Source organism: Neoarius graeffei, chromosome 16 (genome assembly GCF_027579695.1).
Source record: "Neoarius graeffei isolate fNeoGra1 chromosome 16, fNeoGra1.pri, whole genome shotgun sequence".
NCBI classification, from domain to species: Eukaryota; Metazoa; Chordata; class Actinopteri; order Siluriformes; family Ariidae; genus Neoarius; species Neoarius graeffei.
In genome coordinates this window covers 17,976,338-17,998,188 of record NC_083584.1, presented here as the reverse complement: position 1 = coordinate 17,998,188, position 21,851 = coordinate 17,976,338, and the positions used below count along the sequence as shown (strand labels likewise).

Genomic DNA, 21,851 nt, shown 5'->3' with positions numbered 1-21,851 from the left:
GTATTATTCTTTCAGCTGCATACAACAAAGTCAAACAGTACTACCGAGTATGTTTGGGCTTTAGTAGAGATTTTAGCTTTTAATCTATGGTATTAAAGTAAAGTTATCCACAATGCATGATGAATGAGGGTTTTCAGTAAGTGCAATCTTTAGGATAGCAATCTCAGTGGAATCTTTAGGCCATGTGGGGTCATCGTCAGCAGCAGTGAGTGTTATGCTCACAGGTGATGGAAGCTCCAAGCAGAAGTAGAACATCAGGATGGATCAGGTAGGATCTTGGGCAGAAAGTAACATCTGGAGAGAGAGAGGTTTATTAGATATGCTCTGTCCTATATTGGTTTAAAAGGGTGTAAATTGTGTACAGAATGAAATCAGGGACTCAAGCAGCTCTAGCTATGACAGCACAACTAAAATGGAGAGGAAGAAAGAAGATAACCCAGGCAAGAGAGCACACTGGAACCATGAGAAGATTTTTACAGCTCGCTCTATCTCCGTATGTGTACTGTGAGTGATGTATGAGGCTCAGTATCAGTGATTGTGTTCTTTGTGGGAGAATGATGTTGAACATTCCTCCATGGTGCACAGATAAGCACAGGCTGAAAGATAGCTTGTGTGTATACAATGCATGACCTTGTCATGGGTTTAGTAAACAGCCCAGAATTCCAAGCGGCTTGGCTCCTTTACACCAGCCACTTATTAGATGGTCTCCTCCCTCTAAACCTCTTTAGGACAGACGTTTAGAAAAACTAGCTTTAGAAATCGATCCATGGATGGAGAAATGAATGGTCAGCATTCATAATGTGATTAATATTGTGAAAAAATGACTAATTTATGTTTAAAATTAGTAGGATTAGGCCCACACATCATGCAACCCTGAGGCCCAAATCTGATAATATGGTATTTAGAATATCTTTAACCCCCTCATGGGCTATCAGTGAATTCAGAATTACCTTCCTTACTCATATTAGTTTCACTAAAGTTACAGTGTAAGTTATAATTGTGACTGAATTACTTTAGAATTACATTCTTATAGACATTGTTTATCTCGGGGAATTACCTTCCCAATGCATGTCAAAAATGTTAGGACTGGGACTATTTTGGCCTCTAGAGGCCGCTGTTATTTCCTTTGCGTGTCATGTTTGTTTTGGCCTCTAGAGGCCACCACTGTTCCTGTGTTTTGTGTCTGTGTTAATTGCCTGTTTAGTCCTGATTATTTTCACCTGTGTTCAATTTAGTTTGTGTATTTATACCCCCTGAGTTCAGTCCTCTTGTCACGGAGTCTTTGTGCTGTTATGTTTATCTCCAGTTTCCTCTGTACCGTGTTCTTTGTTTTGCACTTTGCTTTTCTGGTTTTTTGGCTTTTGTTTTGTACCTTTGGATATTTTTATTTTTGTTATCTTCTGAGCTTTTGGATTTTCTTTTTTTGTTTGTTTTTTCATCAGATTGTAAATATTGTACATAGTGTAAATAAACTGTTGTTTGATACTTTTTCTACTTCCGCCTCACGCCTCTGCATTTGAGTCATCCCCCTGGTGGCCTAGTGGGGGTTTGCTGGATCATCACACCAACGAACCAGGTTTGAATCCCAGCAAATCCCTAACAGAAAGACTCCGTCATGACCGACTCAGCAGAGGCTGCTTCAACTGCCAACCTTCAGGGAATTATGGCAGCTCCGACACGCTTCGGAGAGACCATGGACGCTCATGGACGTACGCTCACCAGCCAACGTGAGGCCCTTGCTCACCACGAGGAACTGCTTCAGCAAATTGGGAAAACCCTGGCACAGCTGACATCTCTGCCTGCATCTCCTGATCCAGCTCCCGCTCCTGCTCCAGTGCCTCCTGCCATGCTGCCTTCTTCACCTCACGAACCCACCCTTCCTGCACCACAGAGGTATGACGGCAAGCACAGTGAGTGCCGAGAGTTCCTTACCCAGTGTCAACTCACCTTTGAGCTTCAGCCTACCACCTACACTATGGATCGCCGCAAGATTGCCTTTGTGATAACCTTATTAGCTGGTAAGGCGCGAGCCTGGGCTACTGCTATCTGGCAGAGACAGGGACCTGAGTGCTTTGATTTCCAGCTGTTTTCTGAGGAATCTTCGATCAGGCAGACATCAGTACTGACGCAGCCCGAAAGCTCATGTCCATCCGGCAAGGAGGAAGCGTCGCAGAATACGCCATCTCGTTCCGAACGCTCGCAGCAGTAAGTGGATGGAACGAGACTGCCCTGGTGTCAGCCTTCCACCATGGTCTGTCTGACCCCATCAAGGACGGTCTGGCCTCTATTGGATGCCCAAGTGACCTCGAAACCCTCATCTCACATGCTATTCGTCTGGACAACAGGATGAGAGAACGCCACCAAGCCTTGAGCCCCCCCAGCCTCCCTACCTCTACCTGGAGACCGTCTACCTCCTTCAGTGACTGTCCAGAACCCATGCAAGTGGGTCGTACTCGCCTCTCCGCATCTGAGAGGGAGCGCAGAAGGAGGGACAAGTGCTGCATCTACTGTGGCAAGCCTGGTCACTTCCGAGCATCATGTCCTGAACTCTTGGGAAAAGGACCGCCCCGTCCAGCCGAGGGAGGGTTGTGACGGGGCCTACCCTCTCTCCCGGACTCCCTGGCCAAGGAATCTACATCCCGGTCTCCATCTCCTGGGGTGAGTCTGTCCACTCTTGTCAAGCTTTGTTAGACTCAGGGGCGGCTGGGAACTTTATGGATATTCACTTCGCCCAAAGCATCAATATTCTGACTGCACCTCTTGAAGTCCCACTGTCTGTGTCTGCCCTCGATGGCCAAGCGTTAGGTGATGGAAGTCACCCAAGTTACTTCTCCAGTCTTCCTCCAGTCTCAAGGTCACAAGGAAGAAATATCCCTGCACCTGATTCCTTCACCTGAGTTCCCAGTTATTCTAGGCCTTCCTTGGCTTACTCGCCACAACCCTCGCATAGACTGGGTAACAAGCCAGGTTGTGGAATGGGGCCCTGCATGCCATGCCTCTTATCTGCTCTCTAGCTCTCCTGTGTCTCCTGCCGAGCCCCCTGATCTCACCGAGTTATCTCAAGTTCCCACCGAGTACTGGGATCTCAAGGAGGTATTCAGCAAGAGCAGGGCCGCCGTTCTTCCTCTGCACCGGGCCTACGACTGTGCCATTGACTTGCTCCCTGGGACTACCCCTCCTCGTGGCAGACTGTTTTCCCTCTCTCAGCCAGAACGCAAGGCCATGGAGGAATACCTCAACGACGCCCTGGTCTCTGGGTTCATTCGACCCTCCACCTCACCTGCTGGTGCCGGCTTCTTCTTTGTCGGCAAGAAGGATGGGGGGCTCTGACCATGTATTGACTACAGGGGCCTGAACAAGATCACTGTGCGCAACCGATATCCCCTTCCGCTGATGTCCACAGCTTTCGACCTGCTCCAAGGTGCCACCGTCTTCACCAAGTTGGACCTACGGAACGCATACCACCTCATCCGTATCCGACAGGGAGACGAGTGGAAGACTGCCTTTAACACCCCGTCTGGGCACTACGAATACCAGGTGATGCCCTTCGGACTCACCAACGCACCAGCTGTTTTTCAGGCCCTAATCAATGACGTCTTAAGGGACATGATTAACCTGTACGTTTTTGTCTACCTCGACGACATCCTTATTTTTTCCAAGACCGTGCAGGAGCACCGCCACCATGTCCGCCAGGTTCTCCAGAGGCTGCTACAGAACAATCTGTTCGCCAAGGCCCAGAAATGCGAATTTCATGTTCCCGAGGTCTCCTTTCTGGGATTTATTGTACGGACAGGCCAACTCCAAATGGACCCTGCCAAGACCCTGGCCGTCCGGGACTGGCCTACTCCCAAGTCCATTAAGGAGGTTCAGCGGTTCTTAGGATTCGCTAACTTCTACCGCAAGTTCATCAGGAACTTCAGTTCTGTAGCAGCACCCATGTCGGACCTCACCAAAGGGACAGGTGGATCTTATGTCTGGTCTCCTCAGGCGGAAAAGGCGTTCAAAGACCTCAAGGACCGCTTCTGCACGGCACCCATTCTGGTCCTCCCGGACACCTCCCAACCATTCATCGTGGAGGTGGACGCCTCGGACAGTGGTGTCGGCGCGGTGCTCTCTCAACGTTCGGAAGGAAAGCTGCACCCCTGCACTTACTTCTCCCACCGCCTGAGTCCTGCGGAGTCCCGGTACGATGTGGGGGATCGAGAACTGCTAGCGGTCAAACTGGCCCTTGAGGAGTGGAGGCACTGGCTGGAGGGAGCGCAACATCCATTCCTGGTTTGGACTGACCACAAGAACCTGGAGTACCTCCAGCAAGCCAAGAGACTGAACCCTCGACAGGCTAGGTGGGCCCTGTTTTTCAGTCGGTTTGACTTCACCCTCTCGTACCGCCCCGGCTCCAAGAACACCAAACCTGACGCACTGTCCAGGCTGTTCTCTGCCACTAACAGGGAGAGTGAAGTCGGGCCTATTATCCCTGTGTCCCGGATTGTGGCCCCTGTCCGCTGGGGTATTGAGGAGGCTGTCCGACGAGCCCAACGCCAGGACCCCGGTCCTGGGACGGGGCCACCGGGCCTCTTGTATGTCCCACATCAAGCCCGGGCCAAGGTTCTCCATTGGGGTCACTCTTCCCCTCTCACCGCCCACCCGGGAGCTCGGAGGACCCTGGACTTCCTGAAAAGACGCTTCTGGTGGCCTAACATGGAGAAGGAAGTAAGGTCATTTGTCCTGTCCTGTGAGGTTTGCACCAGAACCAAGAACCCGCGACAGCGTCCCCAGGGTCTTCTGCATCCTCTGACCATTCCCCGGCGTCCCTGGTCCCACGTGGCAGTCGACTTCATCACAGGTCTCCCTGAGTCACAAGGTAACACGGTCATTTTGGTCATAGTTGACAGATTCTCCAAGGCCTGCCGCTTCATACCACTGTGCAAACTCCCCTCTGCTCTTGAAACAGCTAAACTTATGTTTAATCATGTCTTCCGAGTCTTTGGTCTCCCACAGGACATCGTCTCAGACCGAGGGCCCCAGTTCTCCTCCTGAGTGTGGCACGGGTTCTGCAAGGTCATCGGAGCCACTGCCAGCCTCTCCTCTGGGTTTCACCCACAGTCCAATGGTCAGACGGAGAGGCTCAGCCAGGACCTGGAAACCACCCTGCGAGGCCTGGCTATGGATAACCCGACATCGTGGAGCACCTGGCTGCCATGGGCGGAGTACGCCCACAACACCCTGCAGTCATCGGCCACCAAGCTGTCGCCATTCCAGTGCCAGTTCGGGTTCCAGCCACCTCTGTTCCCGGACCAGGAGGAGGACGCGGGGGTGCCCTCGGTCAACCAATATGTGAGACGGTGTCGCAAGACCTGGAGCAAGGTCAGGAAGACCCTCATACAGACCTCCAGAACCAACCAGACTCAGGCCAACCGCCATAGAAGACCTGCACACGCTTTCCGCCCTGGGCAGCGGGTTTGGCTGTCCACTAAGGACCTTCCGCTGTGGGTGGAGAACCGCAAGCTTGCTCCTCGCTACATTGGCCCCTTCAAGGTGGTGCGCAGGGTGAACCCTGTCTCCTACCGGCTCCAGTTGCCCCGGACTCTGAGGATCAACCCCACTTTCCATGTTTCCCTGTTGCGGCCCGTACTGACGTCTACGTATGCCCCTGCCCCTAGGAACCCCCCACCCCCCCGCATCTTCCAGGGTCAGACTGTGTTCACTGTGCATCGCCTGCTTGACTCCCGCCGGGTCCGCGGCGGGTTGCAATATCTGGTGGACTGGGAGGGCTATGGTCCTGAGGAGCGCGGCTGGGTTCCTGCTCGGGATGTCCTAGATAAAGAACTGTGTCGGGACTTCCATTCGGCCCATCCGGATCGCCCTGGGAAAGTCAGGAGACGCTCCTAGAGGGGGCGGTCCTGTTAGGACTGGGACTGTTTTGGCCTCTAGAGGCCGCTGTTATTTCCTTTGCGTGTCATGTTTGTTTTGGCCTCTAGAGGCCACCACTGTTCCTGTGTTTTGTGTCTGTGTTAATTGCCTGTTTAGTCCTGATTATTTTCACCTGTGTTCAATTTAGTTTGTGTATTTATACCCCCTGAGTTCAGTCCTCTTGTCACGGAGTCTTTGTGCTGTTATGTTTATCTCCAGTTTCCTCTGTACCGTGTTCTTTGTTTTGCACTTTGCTTTTCTGGTTTTTTGGCTTTTGTTTTGTACCTTTTGGATATTTTTATTTTTGTTATCTTCTGAGCTTTTGGATTTTCTTTTTTTTTGTTTGTTTTTTCATCGGATTGTAAATATTGTACATAGTGTAAATAAACTGTTGTTTGATACTTTTTCTACTTCTGCCTCACGCCTCTGCATTTGAGTCATCCTCCTGGTGGCCTAGTAGGGGTTTGCTGGATCATCACACCAATGAACCAGGTTCGAATCCCAGCAAATCCCTAGCAAAAAAATTGAAATTCAAATTGGTTGCAGATGACACAAATATTTTCTTTTTTGCATAATGATCCTTCTGTCATAGAAAGTGTTGTTAACAATGAATTTAAGCTAGTTACTGAGTATTGTGCTGCTACTGTAATAAGCTGATTATTAAGAACTTTCAAAAAAACAAATTGTGTTATATTTAAGTAGGTATATCAGGTGAAAATTCAATCCAAATCACTTGAAACTGCTCTCATGGAATTCAGAATTGAATGCAGAACAAGATACTTTTTACAGAATTAAAATATGTTTATCCGTTCTTGAGATATTACAAATCAAAGATTGAAAATAATGGCTTAATTTTTATTAAACTACCGTAATATTGTGTCTGAGGATCACATGGTCCAAAATGGCCTCATTAACCAATGAGATCAAGTGTTTTTTCTTAACCTTTTTTTAAATTTTATTTTTCAAGATATTTACATGGAAATTGGCAGGTTGTATACTGGTTGTATATTGAATACAAAGTTTGAAAAATTTGTAAAAACAAATTACGCAAATTAGTATTTAATTTGTATTAATGATGCTAATTAGGTAAAACATTAAATCGGTACACTCAATAAAAAAGTCAGAAAAGATTATTTCTAATACCCTCTTTGTGCTCTGTAGGGATTTGTATTTTTCAAAAGTAGGGCCTACTCAAAAGTCAAAGAGTCCCATATACGTTTTCGTACGTATGTCGGGGAGTGCCTGTTAGAGAGCACACTTGTCTAGGCCATCGGCATGATGAGGTAGGGAGGCCAGTTCCTTTCCTCGCCGCCTTTTAACTTCCCCAGTGTTTCCACCAGGTCCCCATTCACTGCTGGGTGGACAGGAGGCGAGCCCCAGATCACTGTCCGAGGCGAGGCTCAAACCGGGGATCGTTCGCTTAGTGGTCAAGCGCTCTAACCACTTGGCCACCTCGCCTCTAGGGCCTACTAGTGTTTATATTAAAGAATATAAATGATAACATTCACAGCTTTCAAGGCGAACCTCGAAAAAACTGTCTGAGCCACATCCAGTAAACAATTCATTCATTCATTATCTCTAGCCGCTTTATCCTTCTACAGGGTCGCAGGCAAGCTGGAGCCTATCCCAGCTGACTACGGGCGAAAGGCGGGGTACACCCTGGACAAGTCGCCAGGTCATCACAGGGCTGACACATAGACACAGACAACCATTCACACTGACATTCACACCTACGGTCAATTTAGAGTCACCAGTTAACCTAACCTGCATGTCTTTGGACTGTGGGGGAAACCGGAGCACCCGGAGGAAACCCACACGGACACGGGGAGAACATGCAAACTCCACACAGAAAGGCCCTTGCCGGCCCCGGGGCTCGAACCCAGGACTCGAACCCAGGACCTTCTTGCTGTGAGGCGACAGCGCTAACCACTACACCACCGTGCCGCCGTAAACAATTCACATTAACCTAATTGAAATTGACGCTCACGTTTCTGACTTCCAGTTTTTTAATCTTATTCCAACCACTAAGATCTCAATATTTTTCATCAAAACAACTCCAGTTATATTCTAAAATAATTATTTATTTACATGAATCAGTTTGATTTGAAAAAAAAAGTAGGTAAAGCTCTGAAAACTCACTTCAAAGTCTTCTGTGAATCATAACATCAAAACTAGCAGATGGAAGATTTTGCTGAATACTTCATCAGAAACAGTGAGAGTGAGAGAACATCCCTAGAATAGTTATGTGATTGATATTGATGAGTAATCCAGTCGGAAACTGATCAGGAGAGAGAGAGAGAGAGAGAGAGAGAGACTGATCGCTTTCCCGTGACTCAAAAAGCACCGACCGTTTCCCGATGTCCTGCAAGCAGAGAATGTACTCTGTTATACCAACTTCAACCTGCCGTTACTCCCAAAGTACTGAACAGATATTAACCAGATACATTTCTTTGGAAAGCAGAAATTATAAGCTTTTTAATTATGGTATTCATGATCGAAAATATTCAAGAATTAAGCAATGACAGATTTGGAAACTTAGATAAGCGTCTGCATGCACAGTTTTCACAGCACGGCCAGCGAGCGTCTGATACGCCTAATATAAGTCACCGCACAAAAAAAACTGTTAATATCTGTATAACAAACCTTCAACAAAAGGATTATATCAAGTATTTAGGAGTCTGTATTGCCGGGAGCAACAAATTATTTAGTCCATAGCAAAATATCCAAAAATATAGGAATCATATGTAAACTAAATATATTATGTTAATCTGAAGACTTTAACATAATTTATTATTCTTGAATTTGCCCATATTTATCTTACAGTATTTTGGCATGGGGTAGCACCTATAAATCCAACCTGACTAGGATTTCAACAATATAAAATAAGTGTATTAGAAATATTTTCTTTGCCAGTGCAAGGGAACATGCTCCTCATCTCATTATCTCTAGCCGCTTTATCCTGTTCTACAGGGTCACAGGCAAGCTGGAGCCTATCCCAGCTGACTACGGGCGAAAGGCGGGGTACACCCTGGACAAGTCGCCAGGTCATCACAGGGCTGACACATAGACAACCATTCACACTCACGGTCAATTTAAAGTCACCAGTTAACCTAACCTGCATGTCTTTGGACTGTGGGGGAAACCGGAGCACCCGGAGGAAACCCACGCGGACACCGGTAGAACATGCAAACTCCACACAGAAAGGCCCTCGCCGGCCACGGGGCTCGAACCTGGACTTTCTGGCTGTGAGGCGACAGTGCTAACCACTACACCACCGTGCAGCCCAGAATCTAAACTTTTGAGAATATTTTCAAATTGAATACATCTGTTCGAGCATATAAAATTGTAAATAATAACTCACTAGTTCCTAAAACATTTAGAAATCTGATCAGGATGGCTAACGAACAACATTCTTACAACACCAGATTTTCAGCTAAGGGGAATATTGTTCGTCCATCTGCCAAGACAAATTATAGTAAATTTTCTTTTCAGTTTACTGTCTCCAAACTCTGGGAAGGAATTCCCACAAGAGTCAAAAACTTAGGATCACTTCCATTTTTAAAATCAGCCTCAAAACCATATCTTATTTTAAACCAACAATAAGCATTTCTTTATTTATACCGTACCATAAAAAATTATATTATGATACGTTATTGGCCCAGTGTTTATGTTAGCATAAGTATGCATGGAGTTGTATGTAAATGAGTACAGTGTATTTAGTGTATTTAGCCGCAATGTACATTTGTATAGGGAAGCACGGTGTAGTGGTTAGCACTGTTGCCTCACAGCAAGAAGGTCCTGGGTTTGAGCCCAGTGGCCAACGGGGGCCTTTCTGTGTGGAGTTTGCATGTTCTCCCTGTGTGAGTTTCCTCTGGATGCGCTGGTTTCCCCCACAGTCCAAAGACATGCAGGTAAGGTTAAATGGTGGCTCTAAATTGCCTGTAGGTGTGAATGTGAGCATGAATGGTTGTTTGTCTCTATGTGCGATGACCTGGCAACTTGTCCAGGGTGTACCCCGTCTCTTACACATATGGCCCTTTTCCACTACCCTTTTTCAGCTCACTTCAGCTCGCTTCAGCTCACTTCAGCTCACTTCAGCCCGACACGGCTCGCATTTCGACTACCAAAGAACAGCACGACTCGGCTCGCTTCAGCCCTGCTTAGCCCCTAAAACTCACACCGTTTTGGAGTGGGGCTGAAGCGAGCCAAAGCGAGCCGAGTGAGGCTGGGGGCGTGAGCAGACACTCCCCTGTGCACTGATTGGTGAGGAGGAGTGTCCTCACATGCCCACACACGCCCCGCGAGCACGCTGGGATCTGTAAACACCGTAAACCCGGAAGAAGAAGAATTACGAATTACGAGAATTTCTGAAGCCTTATGCGCCTCGCCTCATCTATACGCTCTTGCCAGTATCTGTTGGCGTTGTCGGTGACAACAAGCCACAGCACCAAGACCAGCAACACTAACGACTCCATGTTTATTGTTTACTATTCGGGTCGTGAGACTACCGCTTAAAAGCTCACTGATGTCACTGTCACTGATGTCACTGTTTGCGCTGCTTAACGACATCACGTGACGTCCACCCACTTTCGCTAACTCCACCCAATGTGTCCACCCACTTCCAGCCAGCACGGTTCAGCGCGGTTGTAGTCGAAATGCAACTCCAACAGCCCCGCTCAGCTCGACTCAGCCCAACTCAGCACGGCACGGCTCAGCCCGACTCAGCCGCGTTTGTAGTGGAAAAGCGGCAATAGTCAGCTGGGATAGGCTCCAGCTTGCCCGTGACCCTGTACAAGATAAGTGGTTACAGATAATGGATGATGGATGGTACATTTGTATAGTTCTCTTGTTCTAACAACAAAAAAAAGTAATATGACATGGGTGGCTGTTGACACGAAGGTTTATATTATTTGAACAGCCACACATACGTACCTTACACCAATAATTGTACTAACTATTTCCATTCCATCCACTATCTGTAAGGGTAGTATCTCACTGGGCTGCGACAGCCCGTGACTAGTTGGAGACACAACAATTGCGATAAAATATGCGAATTAGCAACAATTTTCACTTGGAATCACACTGAATTGATATTTGCATATTTTACCGCAATTGTTGTATCTCCAACTAGTCGCAGGCTGTCGCAGCCCGGCTTTCCCTCAGCAGGCAGGGAAGTAGAGGAAGCCTCACGGAAACTGACTTCAGAAGGGTTCGCGATGGCTTTGCGACACCAGCAATGCATTTGCGGCTATTTTGAGAGAAATTTTGTCGCACTAATTTTTTGAACATGTTCAAAATTTCAGCGACGAAGGAGCAACACTTTGTGACTCATGCGAGGAAATTGAGAAGCCCTGCAAATGTTTCAAGACACTTTTGAAACTCTCTCGCGAATGACGTTCGCAATTTGTCGCCAGCTGTCGCAGCTTATCCTGTACAGGTTTGCGGATGAGCTGGAGCCTATCTCAGCTGACTATGGGTGAGAGGCGGGGTACACCCTGGACAAGTCGCCAGGTCATCGCACATAGAGACACACAATCATTCACATTCACACCTATGGTCAATTTAGAGTCACCAGTTAACCTAACCTGCATGTCTTTGGACTGTGGGGGAAACCGGAGCACCCAGAGGAAACCCATGCGGACACGGGGAGAACATGCAAACTCCACACAGAAAGGCCCTCGCCAGCCACGGGGCTCGAACCCGGACCTTCTTGCTGTGAGGCGACAGCGCTAACCACTACACCACCGTGCCACTTTATTATACTAACTATTGTTTGTAAATTATTTTTCTATTATACTGTATAAAAATTGTATTAAGCTTTTTAGTAAATTATATATTGTGTGTGAATAAATTTGAATTGAATGAAGTTTTATTGAAAAAAAAGAGCTATACTTAAAGTGAGTTGGAAGCATAGTAGATGAGTGCTCAAGTTAGCTTATCCTTCAAACCACGAGCACATTTTCTTTCCAAGCAAGCACATAGAATTAACAAAAATGTTGGCCTTATTTTTTTTATTCATTTGACCATTTAAAATAGCAAATTAAAAGTTTCACACAGCAATTGCTTCCTGTTGTTTTATTGATATCGTTTTTTTTTTTAAGTTTTACATTATCTATTACTTTGATGTTATATTTAATTACTTCTTACTTCCAGTTGATGCCAGTGTGGCAATGAGACTACAGATAACATCATGCCCCTCATCTGACATACAAGCTTCCGATTCAGCAGTGTTTTCGAACCCAGTGTCTCTCAGTAGTGTATCAACAAAAGTAGCAGCTGGTTGGCCTTTGCTGAGATGGCCGTGTGAAGGATCCCATGTTATTGCATGATGAGCAAGCGAGGATTTATTTATAAAAGTGTGGCCAGCTAACTTTAGGCGTTTGATTCTGCAGATGTCTGAAATGTAGCTCAGACCTCCATACAGCTCTTTATTGGAGATTCTTATGGGCCTTTTCCACTACCCTTTTTCAGCTCACTTCAGCTCACTTCAGCCCAACACGGCTTGCGTTTCGACTACCTCAGAGCGGCATGACTGAGCTCACTTCAGCCTTACTCAGCACCCAAAACTCGCAGGGTTTTGGAGTGGGGCTGAAATGAGCCCAATCGAGCCCAGTGGGGCTAGGGGCGTGAGGAGACAATCCCCTGTGCACTGATTGGTGAGGAGGAGTGTCCGCACATGCCCACACACGCCCCGCGAGCACGCTGGGATCTTTAAATAACCACCATCTGTAAACACCGTAAACCAGGAAGAAGAAGAATTAGAAGACGACAAAGAAGAAGAAGAAGATCAGCAAGAAAACTAGAAGATGGAAGACCAACCCAGACCAAGACCAGCAACACTAACGACTCCATGTCCTCCATGTTTATTGTTTACTATCTGGGTCGTGAGACTACCGCTTAAAAGGTCACTGATGTCACTGTTTGCACCGCCTAACGACATCACGTGACGTCCACCCACTTTCGCTATCTCCACCCAATGTGTCCACCCACTTCCAGCCAGCACGGTTCAGCGCAGTTGTAGTCGAAATGCAACTCCAACAGCCCCACTCAGCTCGACTCAGCCCAACTCAGCACGGCACGGCTCAGCCCAACTCAGCCGCGTTGGTAGTGGAAAAGCCCCATTACACTACCGTTCAAAAGTTTGAGGTCACTTTGAAATGTCCTTATTTTTGAAAGAAAAGCACTGTTCTTTTCAATGAAGATCACTTTAAACTAATCAGAAATCCACTCTATACATTGCTAATGTGCTAAATGACTATTCTAGCTGCAAATGTCTGGTTTTTGGTGCAATATCTCCATAGGTGTATAGAGGCCCATTTCCAGCAACTCTCACTCCAGTGTTCTAATGGTACAATGTGTTTGCTCATCGCCTCAGGAGGCTAATGGATGATTAGAAAACCCTTGTACAATCATGTTAGCACAGCTGAAAACAGTTGAGCTCTTTAGAGAAGCTATAAAACTGACCTTCCTTTGAGCAGATTGAGTTTCTGGAGCATCACATTTGTGGGGTCGATTAAATGCTCAAAATGGCCAGAAAAATGTCTCGACTATATTTTCTATACATTTTACAACTCATCTCATTATCTCAAGCCGCTTCATCCCTCTACAGGGTCGCAGGCAAGCCGGAGCCCATCCCAGCTGACCACGGGCGAAAGGCGGGGTACACCCTGGACAAGTCGCCAGGTCATCACAGGGCCGACACACAGACACAGACAACCATTCACACTCACATTCACGGTCAATTTAGAGTCACCAGTTAACCTAACCTGCATGTCTTTGGACTGTGGGGGAAACCGGAGCACCCGGAGGAAACCCACGCGGACACGGGGAGAACATGCAAACTCCACACAGAAAGGCCCTCGCCGGCCCCGGGGCTCGAACCCAGGACCTTCTTGCTGTGAGGCGACAGCGCTAACCACTACACCACCGTGCCGCCCCATTTTACAACTTATGGTGGTAAATAAAAGTGTGACTTTTCATGGAAAACACAAAATTGTCTGGGTGACCCCAAACTTTTGAACGGTAGTGTACGTCTTTGTTAAGGATGATGGATGTTATATTTACCAGCAGAAAAAAAAAGACATTTGCTTTTTCAACTTGACTTTCTGAAATGAGGAACTTACTCTCCCTGATAACATGAGAAAGGAAGAGGATGCTTCAACCACAAAAAAGGAAGCAGACACTGTTGAGTGTAATCATCACTCATACACACATGACATGCTATCTGACATGGAATGCAATGGTGATAAAATCAGTCTTTTACCTTTTAGTCCTTCATTAAACAATAAAATAAAATACCTGCATTTGATACTTTCCCCGACATCATTTATTCCAGGATAAAAAAAATTCCAATTAGACCTTCTGTGAACAATTTCTTTCAGAAGTGAAGTTGCACTAAACCTACGTATAGACCGTTAAACCACAAAAAGCTGAAGCAAAGGATGATGAACATATTTGTGAGTCACACATCCGACCAGCTTCCTGTTTTATGTCCACATTGGTGGTTGCTTTGGTAACAGTGCACCAAAGCTCATCTTGTCCTGAGCCCTTTTCATTTGCAAGTTGCAAATGACTGCCAATTTCAACAGCTGGAATAGCCTGGCCACTTTATTAGGAACACCCTGCTGTTTGATGCAGTTCTCTAATCAGCCGATCCCTTGACAGCAGCACAATGTATAAAATCATGCAGGTGCAAATCAAGAGCTTCAGTTTATTAATGTTCACAATGTTCAAACATCAGAACGGGAAAAACTGCGATCTCAAAGTGTGACTTTCTTTCACTGTGGCATAGGTGTTGGTTTGAGCCAGGTGGACTGCTGGTTTGAGTATTTCAGAAACTGCTGATCTCCTGGGATTTTCACACACAACAGTCTGTAGAGTTTACACAGAATGGTGCAAAAAACAAAAAAGCATCGAGGGAGTGGGCGACAGTTCTGTGGGTGGAAACAAGCGCCTTGTTGATAAAAGAGGTCAGAGGAAAATAGCTGAATTGGTTCAAGCTTTTTTTTGTCAGGAAGGATATAATAACTCATATAATCACTCTTTACAACCATGGTAGGCAGAAAAGCATCTCAGCATGCAGCAGCAGAAGAACACATTGGGTTCCACTCCTGTAGCCAAGAACAGGAATCTTAGAATCAAGAACAAACTCCTATTAAAATGGCCGGTGAGTGTAGTTCTATTTTAGGACTAGTTGGTACAATCCCTTGCAGAGTGCATCTACCTGAGCTAGCACTGGTGAGGACAGGCGTGCAAACTGAGGGTCTCCAGGTGGGTGCCCTAACGGTATTTGGGTGGAGTATGGAGGAATAAAGCTTCATTGGGGTCATCAGGTGGGCACCCTCCTTCTTAGGTGTTTCGATGATAGGCCCACAACACCTCCAGAGGGCTCATCGGTGACATCTGGCGTTCCAGGTGTACCCCCCTCTGCTTTAACTCTCACTATTCACCCGAATGGAGCGGCTGTTATTTGGGGGCCCAGGTGATATATCTCCTCTTAATCCAGAGCCAACGACTGGCCTGTTCGGCGGCACTGGAAAGGGCTTTGATGGCTTGGCATTGGGCTTGACCGCTGACTCCCATGTCCTTAAGCAGCCTGGTGGTTGACTTACCAACAAAACCTCTGCAGCCAATTTCAACTGGGTAGACCCTAGCCTTCCAGCCATGTTGCTCAGCATCGGTTGCCAGCTCAGCATACTTCAAGCCGAGTTTATTAGTTCTTGAAACATTTTTGTTTTCTTAGCTATCCTGTGCTAAACAATTCTGGCTTCTGGCAGAAGTGATGTAGGCAGTAATGAAATCTGAACACAAGCGGTCAACAGGACATGGGTCAACCTTACAGACCCATGATAGAGAATGGTGCATATAGTGATGTGTCCCAGCTGTCCACTTGTGTCTTGATCACCCAAAACGCATTTTAAACCAAGTGTAAATGGAGCATTTGACGCCCTGCACCACTGCATGTGCATACTTTAAAATTCGTCCAGTTCCAGTATGTTGAACTTCCACAATAATTACTGTAGAAATAATATATTCAGCCCTGTGATGACCTGGCGACTTGTCCAGGGTGTACCCCGCCTTTCGCCCGTAGTCAGCTGGGATAGGCTCAAGCTTGCCTGCGACCCTGTAGAAGGATAAAGCGGCTTGAGATAATGAGATGAGATGAGATAATATATTCAAATGAGCATATGAATTGTCTTGAAGCTGGCGCTATTATCAGAGCTACTGTTATAGAATTTTTTTTCCCCATTTCCAGTTGAGAGTATGCTGTACGCATTCTGGCTGCTGCTTTTCACCAGAGTTTTTTCTTTTTCTTTTCCCCCCTTTGTTTTTCTTTTTGTGTTTGTATAGTTTATTTGTTCTTTGTTTGAATGTTCTTTATTTGAATGTTTGGTCCGCTGGTTGTGGCATAACTCCGGACCCGGTTTTGGGCCTCGGTTCCCTACAGGCCTTGGTTCACCACACTGTAAAAAAGAATAGTTGAGAATACTTGAAATTTCAAGGCAACTGCTTTATTAAGAATTCTTAATTAAGTCAATTTTCAATTCCTCATTCTGCCAACATAGATTTCTCTTTTTGCTGAACAGTGGCATTCACAGTAGTACCAAAAGATAATTGAAGTCATCACTATTTTTGGGGGGCTTTTTTCACCTTTATTTGGATAGGACAGTGTAGAGAGACACAGGGAAATGACCTTGGGTTGGAATCGAACCCAGGTCCTCAGATTTATGGCATTGTGCCTTATCCACCTGAGCCACAATGCCCCTGAGGTTCTTACAATTTATCATTAAACTATACATGCCTTTTTTCATTGTTCTACACAATTACAAAACTTCAATACTGAAATAAAGTTTTTAAAAAAGTGTGAAGTTTATTGTACATTATTGAAGTTTTGTAATTGTGTAGAACAATGAAAAAAGGCATGTATAGTTTAATGATAAATTGTACTAACCTTGGGGGTGTCATGGCTCAGGTGGATAAAGTGCCATACCATAAATCCAGGGACCTGGGTTCAATTCCAACCTGAGGTCATTTTTTTCCTGTCTCTACACTGTTCTATCCAAATAAAGGTGAAAAAAGCCCCCCAAAAATTGTGATAACCTCAACTGCCTTTTTGTACTACTGTGAATGCCACTGTTCAGCAAAAAGAGAAATCTATGTTGGCAGAATGAGGAATTGAAAATTGACTTAATGAAGAATTCTTAATAAAGATAACAGTGTTGTCATAGTTTGGATTATCATGGGCACATCGTTGGCAAAACATAAAATTCTTAATGCAGACAGTTGCCTTGAAATTTCAAGTATTCTCAACTATTCTTTTTTACAGTGCATAGGTGATGCCTGTGCTCCTCACTATGGACCGCAGTGAGTTCGTTACTCTTTTAACATCGGAGTTGTCCAGCACTCTGTGTGGCGGTGCTTCTGTGTTTGGTGTGGTGTTCCAAGCGATGTTGCCCGGTGGCGTCATGGTGGCTATGCAGGTGGTTTGGGACTTACTTTTGTGCACTTTTTGGTGGGACTGTAGGTAGCTATGCCATTGGAATTATATCCTGACCCTTTTTTGGTGGACTTTTTTTTTTGTAATTGTAACATGACCTTGGGTGTGAGAAAGGCACAATATAAGTTGAACGAATTATTATTATTTATTAATCGACACTTTCTAACCAATCAGATTGGAGAATTCAACAGCACTGTGGTATAAGTGCTATTTAACAATGTCAAGTTCTTTCATGAGCTAATAATATCATTAATTTGGCAAATATGGCTTCTGTTGTTGCAGGGCCATGGCAAGACTGCCAGCATGTCCTGGATTCAGGAGGAAACATCAGTGGCATCTATCTGCTGCGTCCATACAACTCCAACTGTCTGTTCCAGGCATGGTGTGACCAGAGCCATGATCAGGGAGGCTGGACCATCATCCAGAGAAGACTGGACGGCTCTGTCAATTTCTTCAGGAACTGGGATCAGTACAAGGTTGGCGCAAGTCACCTTCTTTGTATCAACAAAGGCTTTATCCAGGCAAATTAGTTAATGGGGATATGCAATATTTCACAGAGCCCTTTGATACTTATAAACAAACAACAACAAAAAGATACTCACAAAACCTGATGGTAAAAAGACCTGCATAGTCACAACCTGATGCTACTTGGTTATTTATTTGGCCAGATATCACCCAAACTGATAATCACATCATCAGTTTTTTCTTTGGCTAATCAGACACAAACTATGCCACCACTCTTGCCAGAGTAGTTGGGGGTTAGGTGCTTTGCTCAAGGACACATCAGCCAGTCCTACTCATCTAGGGAATCAAACCAGCAACCTTTTGGTCCCAAAGCTGCTTCTCTAACCATTAGGCCATGGGTTCCCAATGGTTGTACTTGGTTGTACTTGGTTATAATCTGACTAATCGATCAAGAACTTTATCCATGGATCTGAGGTTTTTCTATTTACCTTTGTGTTCTCTCACAATGCTCTTTTAACAATCTGAGGCCAGTTTATGAAACAGAGTGATATGTTTAAATTTAATCAGTGTGAAATTTCCACCTTTTACACAGCGAGGTTTTGGAAATCTGGATGGTGAGTACTGGCTTGGTCTGGAGAATCTATACTGGCTGACCTCACAGGCTTCCTACAAGCTCCAAGTGCACATGGAGGACTGGCAGGGCCGGCAGGCTTTCGCAGAGTATGACAGCTTCCATATAGAGCCCGAGAGCGACTGGTACCGCCTGAAACTTGGATCCTACCAGGGCACCGCTGGTGACTCACTCTCCTGGCACAGCAATAAAGCTTTCACTACACTCGACCGCGACAAAGACGCCTACTCAGGTAGTCAAACATTAGTACAGATATTTTTATATTCACTTCTCAGACTTAACCCTTCTTAACAATAAATGTACTGCTCACAGGGTTTAACTGAATTTAATTTGCAGTTGAATGTTACTCAAAGTTGCCCTCAGTAATTAATTTGCGTGAGCAGTGATGGCACAAATTGTTACTCTCATTCAGGATCTTTCTACTTTATTACAGTTTTTAAGATACTATTTCTCCCTCAATTGTCAACCAATCACCAAATTTCACATGCAGAATACCTCTGGGCTGAATTACATTGCTATGACTTTTGGTGCTGATCTGGATCACTGATCTGGAATGATTCATGAAAAATAATCTGTGGTTGGTAGAAGAGAGCAACTGCACTTGCTTGAAAAGTCTTGAAGACGTTTCGCCTCTCGTCCGAAAGGCATCATCAGTTCTGTCTGTCTAATAGGGAGTATCAAGTATTTATCCTCTCATGGATCATAATAGAATCCAAATCAGAATGCTGATGGCTGCATTGAAGGTGGCTAATAGATGTCATAGACCCCACCTCTGTTCAGTGATGGTCGTTCCAGGCTGACAAAATTGAACGATCCTCTCTGGCTAAGATGTCTGCCAGTTTTCTGGAAGTCCTCTCATACTCCCGCACTAGTCGAAGGGAACTCATCCCAAAGTGTGTAGAAACATATCTGTGAAGATACTCAGTCGTCCAGGTACATAGTAATCTGTGGTTGGTAGAAGAGTATGTACCTGGACGACTGAGTATCTTCACAGATATGTTTCTACACACTTTGGGATGAGTTCCCTTCGACTAGTGCGGGAGTATGAGAGGACTTCCAGAAAACTGGCAGACATCTTAGCCAGAGAGGATCGTTCAATTTTGTCAGCCTGGAACGACCATCACTGAACAGAGGTGGGGTCTATGACATCTATCAGCCACCTTCAATGCAGCCATCAGCATTCTGATTTGGATTCTATGATGATCCATGAGAGGATAAATACTTGATACTCCCTATTAGACAGACAGAACTGATGATGCCTTTCGGACGAGAGGCGAAACGTCTTCAAGACTTTTCAAGCAAGTCCAGTTGCTCTCTTCTACCAACCACAGATTACTATGTACCTGGACGACTGAGTATCTTCACAGATATGTTTCATGAAAAATAGGATTTTTTTTCAATCACATAACTCATTCAATTTTCATGATTTTTTCAATCAATTAAATTTTTTTTAAATTTTGTTCAGGGTGACAGGGCGCAACTTTTCCTCACTAAGCGTCATTCTCTGTCTCTTACTGTTCCAGATCGATAGGGAACGATGACCAGACGTCCCGGTTTGTAACAGCTAGTGCAAACTACTGTGATTTTAGTCACAGTCTCTATATAATCTTTTTATTGTTAGCTTATGTCAGAAGGTTCGCTAGTTTTAGCAATGAAGATAATTAGCATTTACAAAGACACAGCCTCTATACTCAAATACAGTGCATGCCTTCGGTGGTCTATGAGCTCCTGTAGTTAAATTGCATGATTGAGTTGCCTGTGTGTCTTCCTGTAGGTAACTGTGCTCATTACCAGAAGGGGGGGTGGTGGTACCACATGTGTGCTCATTCGAACCTGAATGGGGTTTGGTACAGAGGAGGTCATTACCGCAGCCGCTACCAGGATGGAGTGTACTGGGCTGAGCTCCATGGAGGCTCGTACTCTCTCAAGAAGGTAACCATGATGGTTAAACCCATTCAAGTCCAGGTGAAGTAGAACCGGATACTGACTACTGACCTGGACAGATGGGCAAACATTCGAGGAACAGAAAACACCTGACAAAAGTCTCAGAAAGGCCAGCAATAAATTGGTTCTATTTCATTCTGCTGGAATTGATGACTGCATCTGTTTTGAATAATGAAGATGACAATGAGCAATTGCTGAATGAAATATGTTGTTGTTGACTCACTGTCAGTGCTGATGTTAGTTGCAAGACCAATTTTAGAAGGCTTTAGCCCCCTAAATTATTATTTTTTTAATTGTGGCTATTTTATGTATGTCATTAAATTTATGTCTGAAGGTGTTAAATAGTCTTATAGAAAGTGTCAAATCTAACACTTTATAAATCATATGAATGGTAATATTCATTAGAAAAAATATCGACACTGAAATTATATATTTTCTTGCCTCTCTTGTCCTCCTCCTTGGGGCAAAATAAACTTGGGTCCTCTTCCATGCAAGTTTGTAAAACTTCCAGTTGGTGTACACTTTCTTTTTTGTCCTAACAGTAGAAATGGACATTTTCACGTGAGGAGCTATTTTTTATAGCCATTCCCTGACTTATGAAGGTTAACACTATTCCCTCATTTGGTTTGTGTGTTCTCTTGTTTTTCTCATGGTGAGGGATGACCAAGGGAACCTGACCTCTGTGTCACCTCATACTGATACCCCAGTTAATCAGGAAATTGTGGATTACAGCTTGAAAGTTCCTACACATGCCAATCAACTCAAACATGTACAACTTAAATGGGAAACATGCTTCAGTTGCATTGTGTTCACTATCATTTCCAGGGTGTTTTTGTTGACAATAATTATTTCATGCTGACAGATTTGTTTTTTCTCAGAATAAATTTATTTCAATAAAAAATTTGTTTTTTTCTCATTTTTTCAGTCTGAGATTAAGCTCTCTCTCTCTCTATATATATATCATCTCATTATCTCTAGCCGCTTTATCCTTCTACAGGGTCGCAGGCAAGCTGGAGCCTATCCCAGCTGACTACGGGCGAAAGGCGGGGTACACCCTGGACAAGTCACCAGGTCATCACAGGGCTGACACATAGACACAGACAACCATTCACACTCACACCTACGGTCAATTTAGAGTCACCAGTTAACCTAACCTGCATGTCTTTGGGGGAAACCGGAGCACCCGGAGGAAACCCACGCGGACACGGGGAGAACATGCAAACTCCGCACAGAAAGGCCCTCGCCGGCCACGGGGCTCGAACCCGGACCTTCTTGCTGTGAGGCGACAGCGCTAACCACTACACCACCGTGCCGCACTCTCTCTCTCTATATATATATATATAAAATAAAATACATTTTCAAGAATTAATTGCGGGGCGGCACGGTGGTGTAGTGGTTAGCGCT

The 21,851-nt window shown here is 45.3% G+C and overlaps 1 protein-coding gene across 1 annotated transcript in view; it reads left to right on the top strand.

The window, feature by feature from the left end:
* Positions 1 to 20,656, top strand: part of angptl6 (angiopoietin-like 6) — a 55,219-nt gene extending 34,563 nt beyond the window's left edge. The window contains exons 5-7 of the mRNA XM_060941996.1: positions 17,690 to 17,883; positions 18,465 to 18,735; positions 20,278 to 20,656. Of these exons, the coding sequence (XP_060797979.1) occupies positions 17,690 to 17,883; positions 18,465 to 18,735; positions 20,278 to 20,477 (665 nt within the window). The 3' untranslated portion in view covers positions 20,478 to 20,656. The remainder of the gene's footprint in view (positions 1 to 17,689; positions 17,884 to 18,464; positions 18,736 to 20,277) is intronic.
* The last annotated feature ends 1,195 nt before the right edge of the window (positions 20,657 to 21,851 follow it).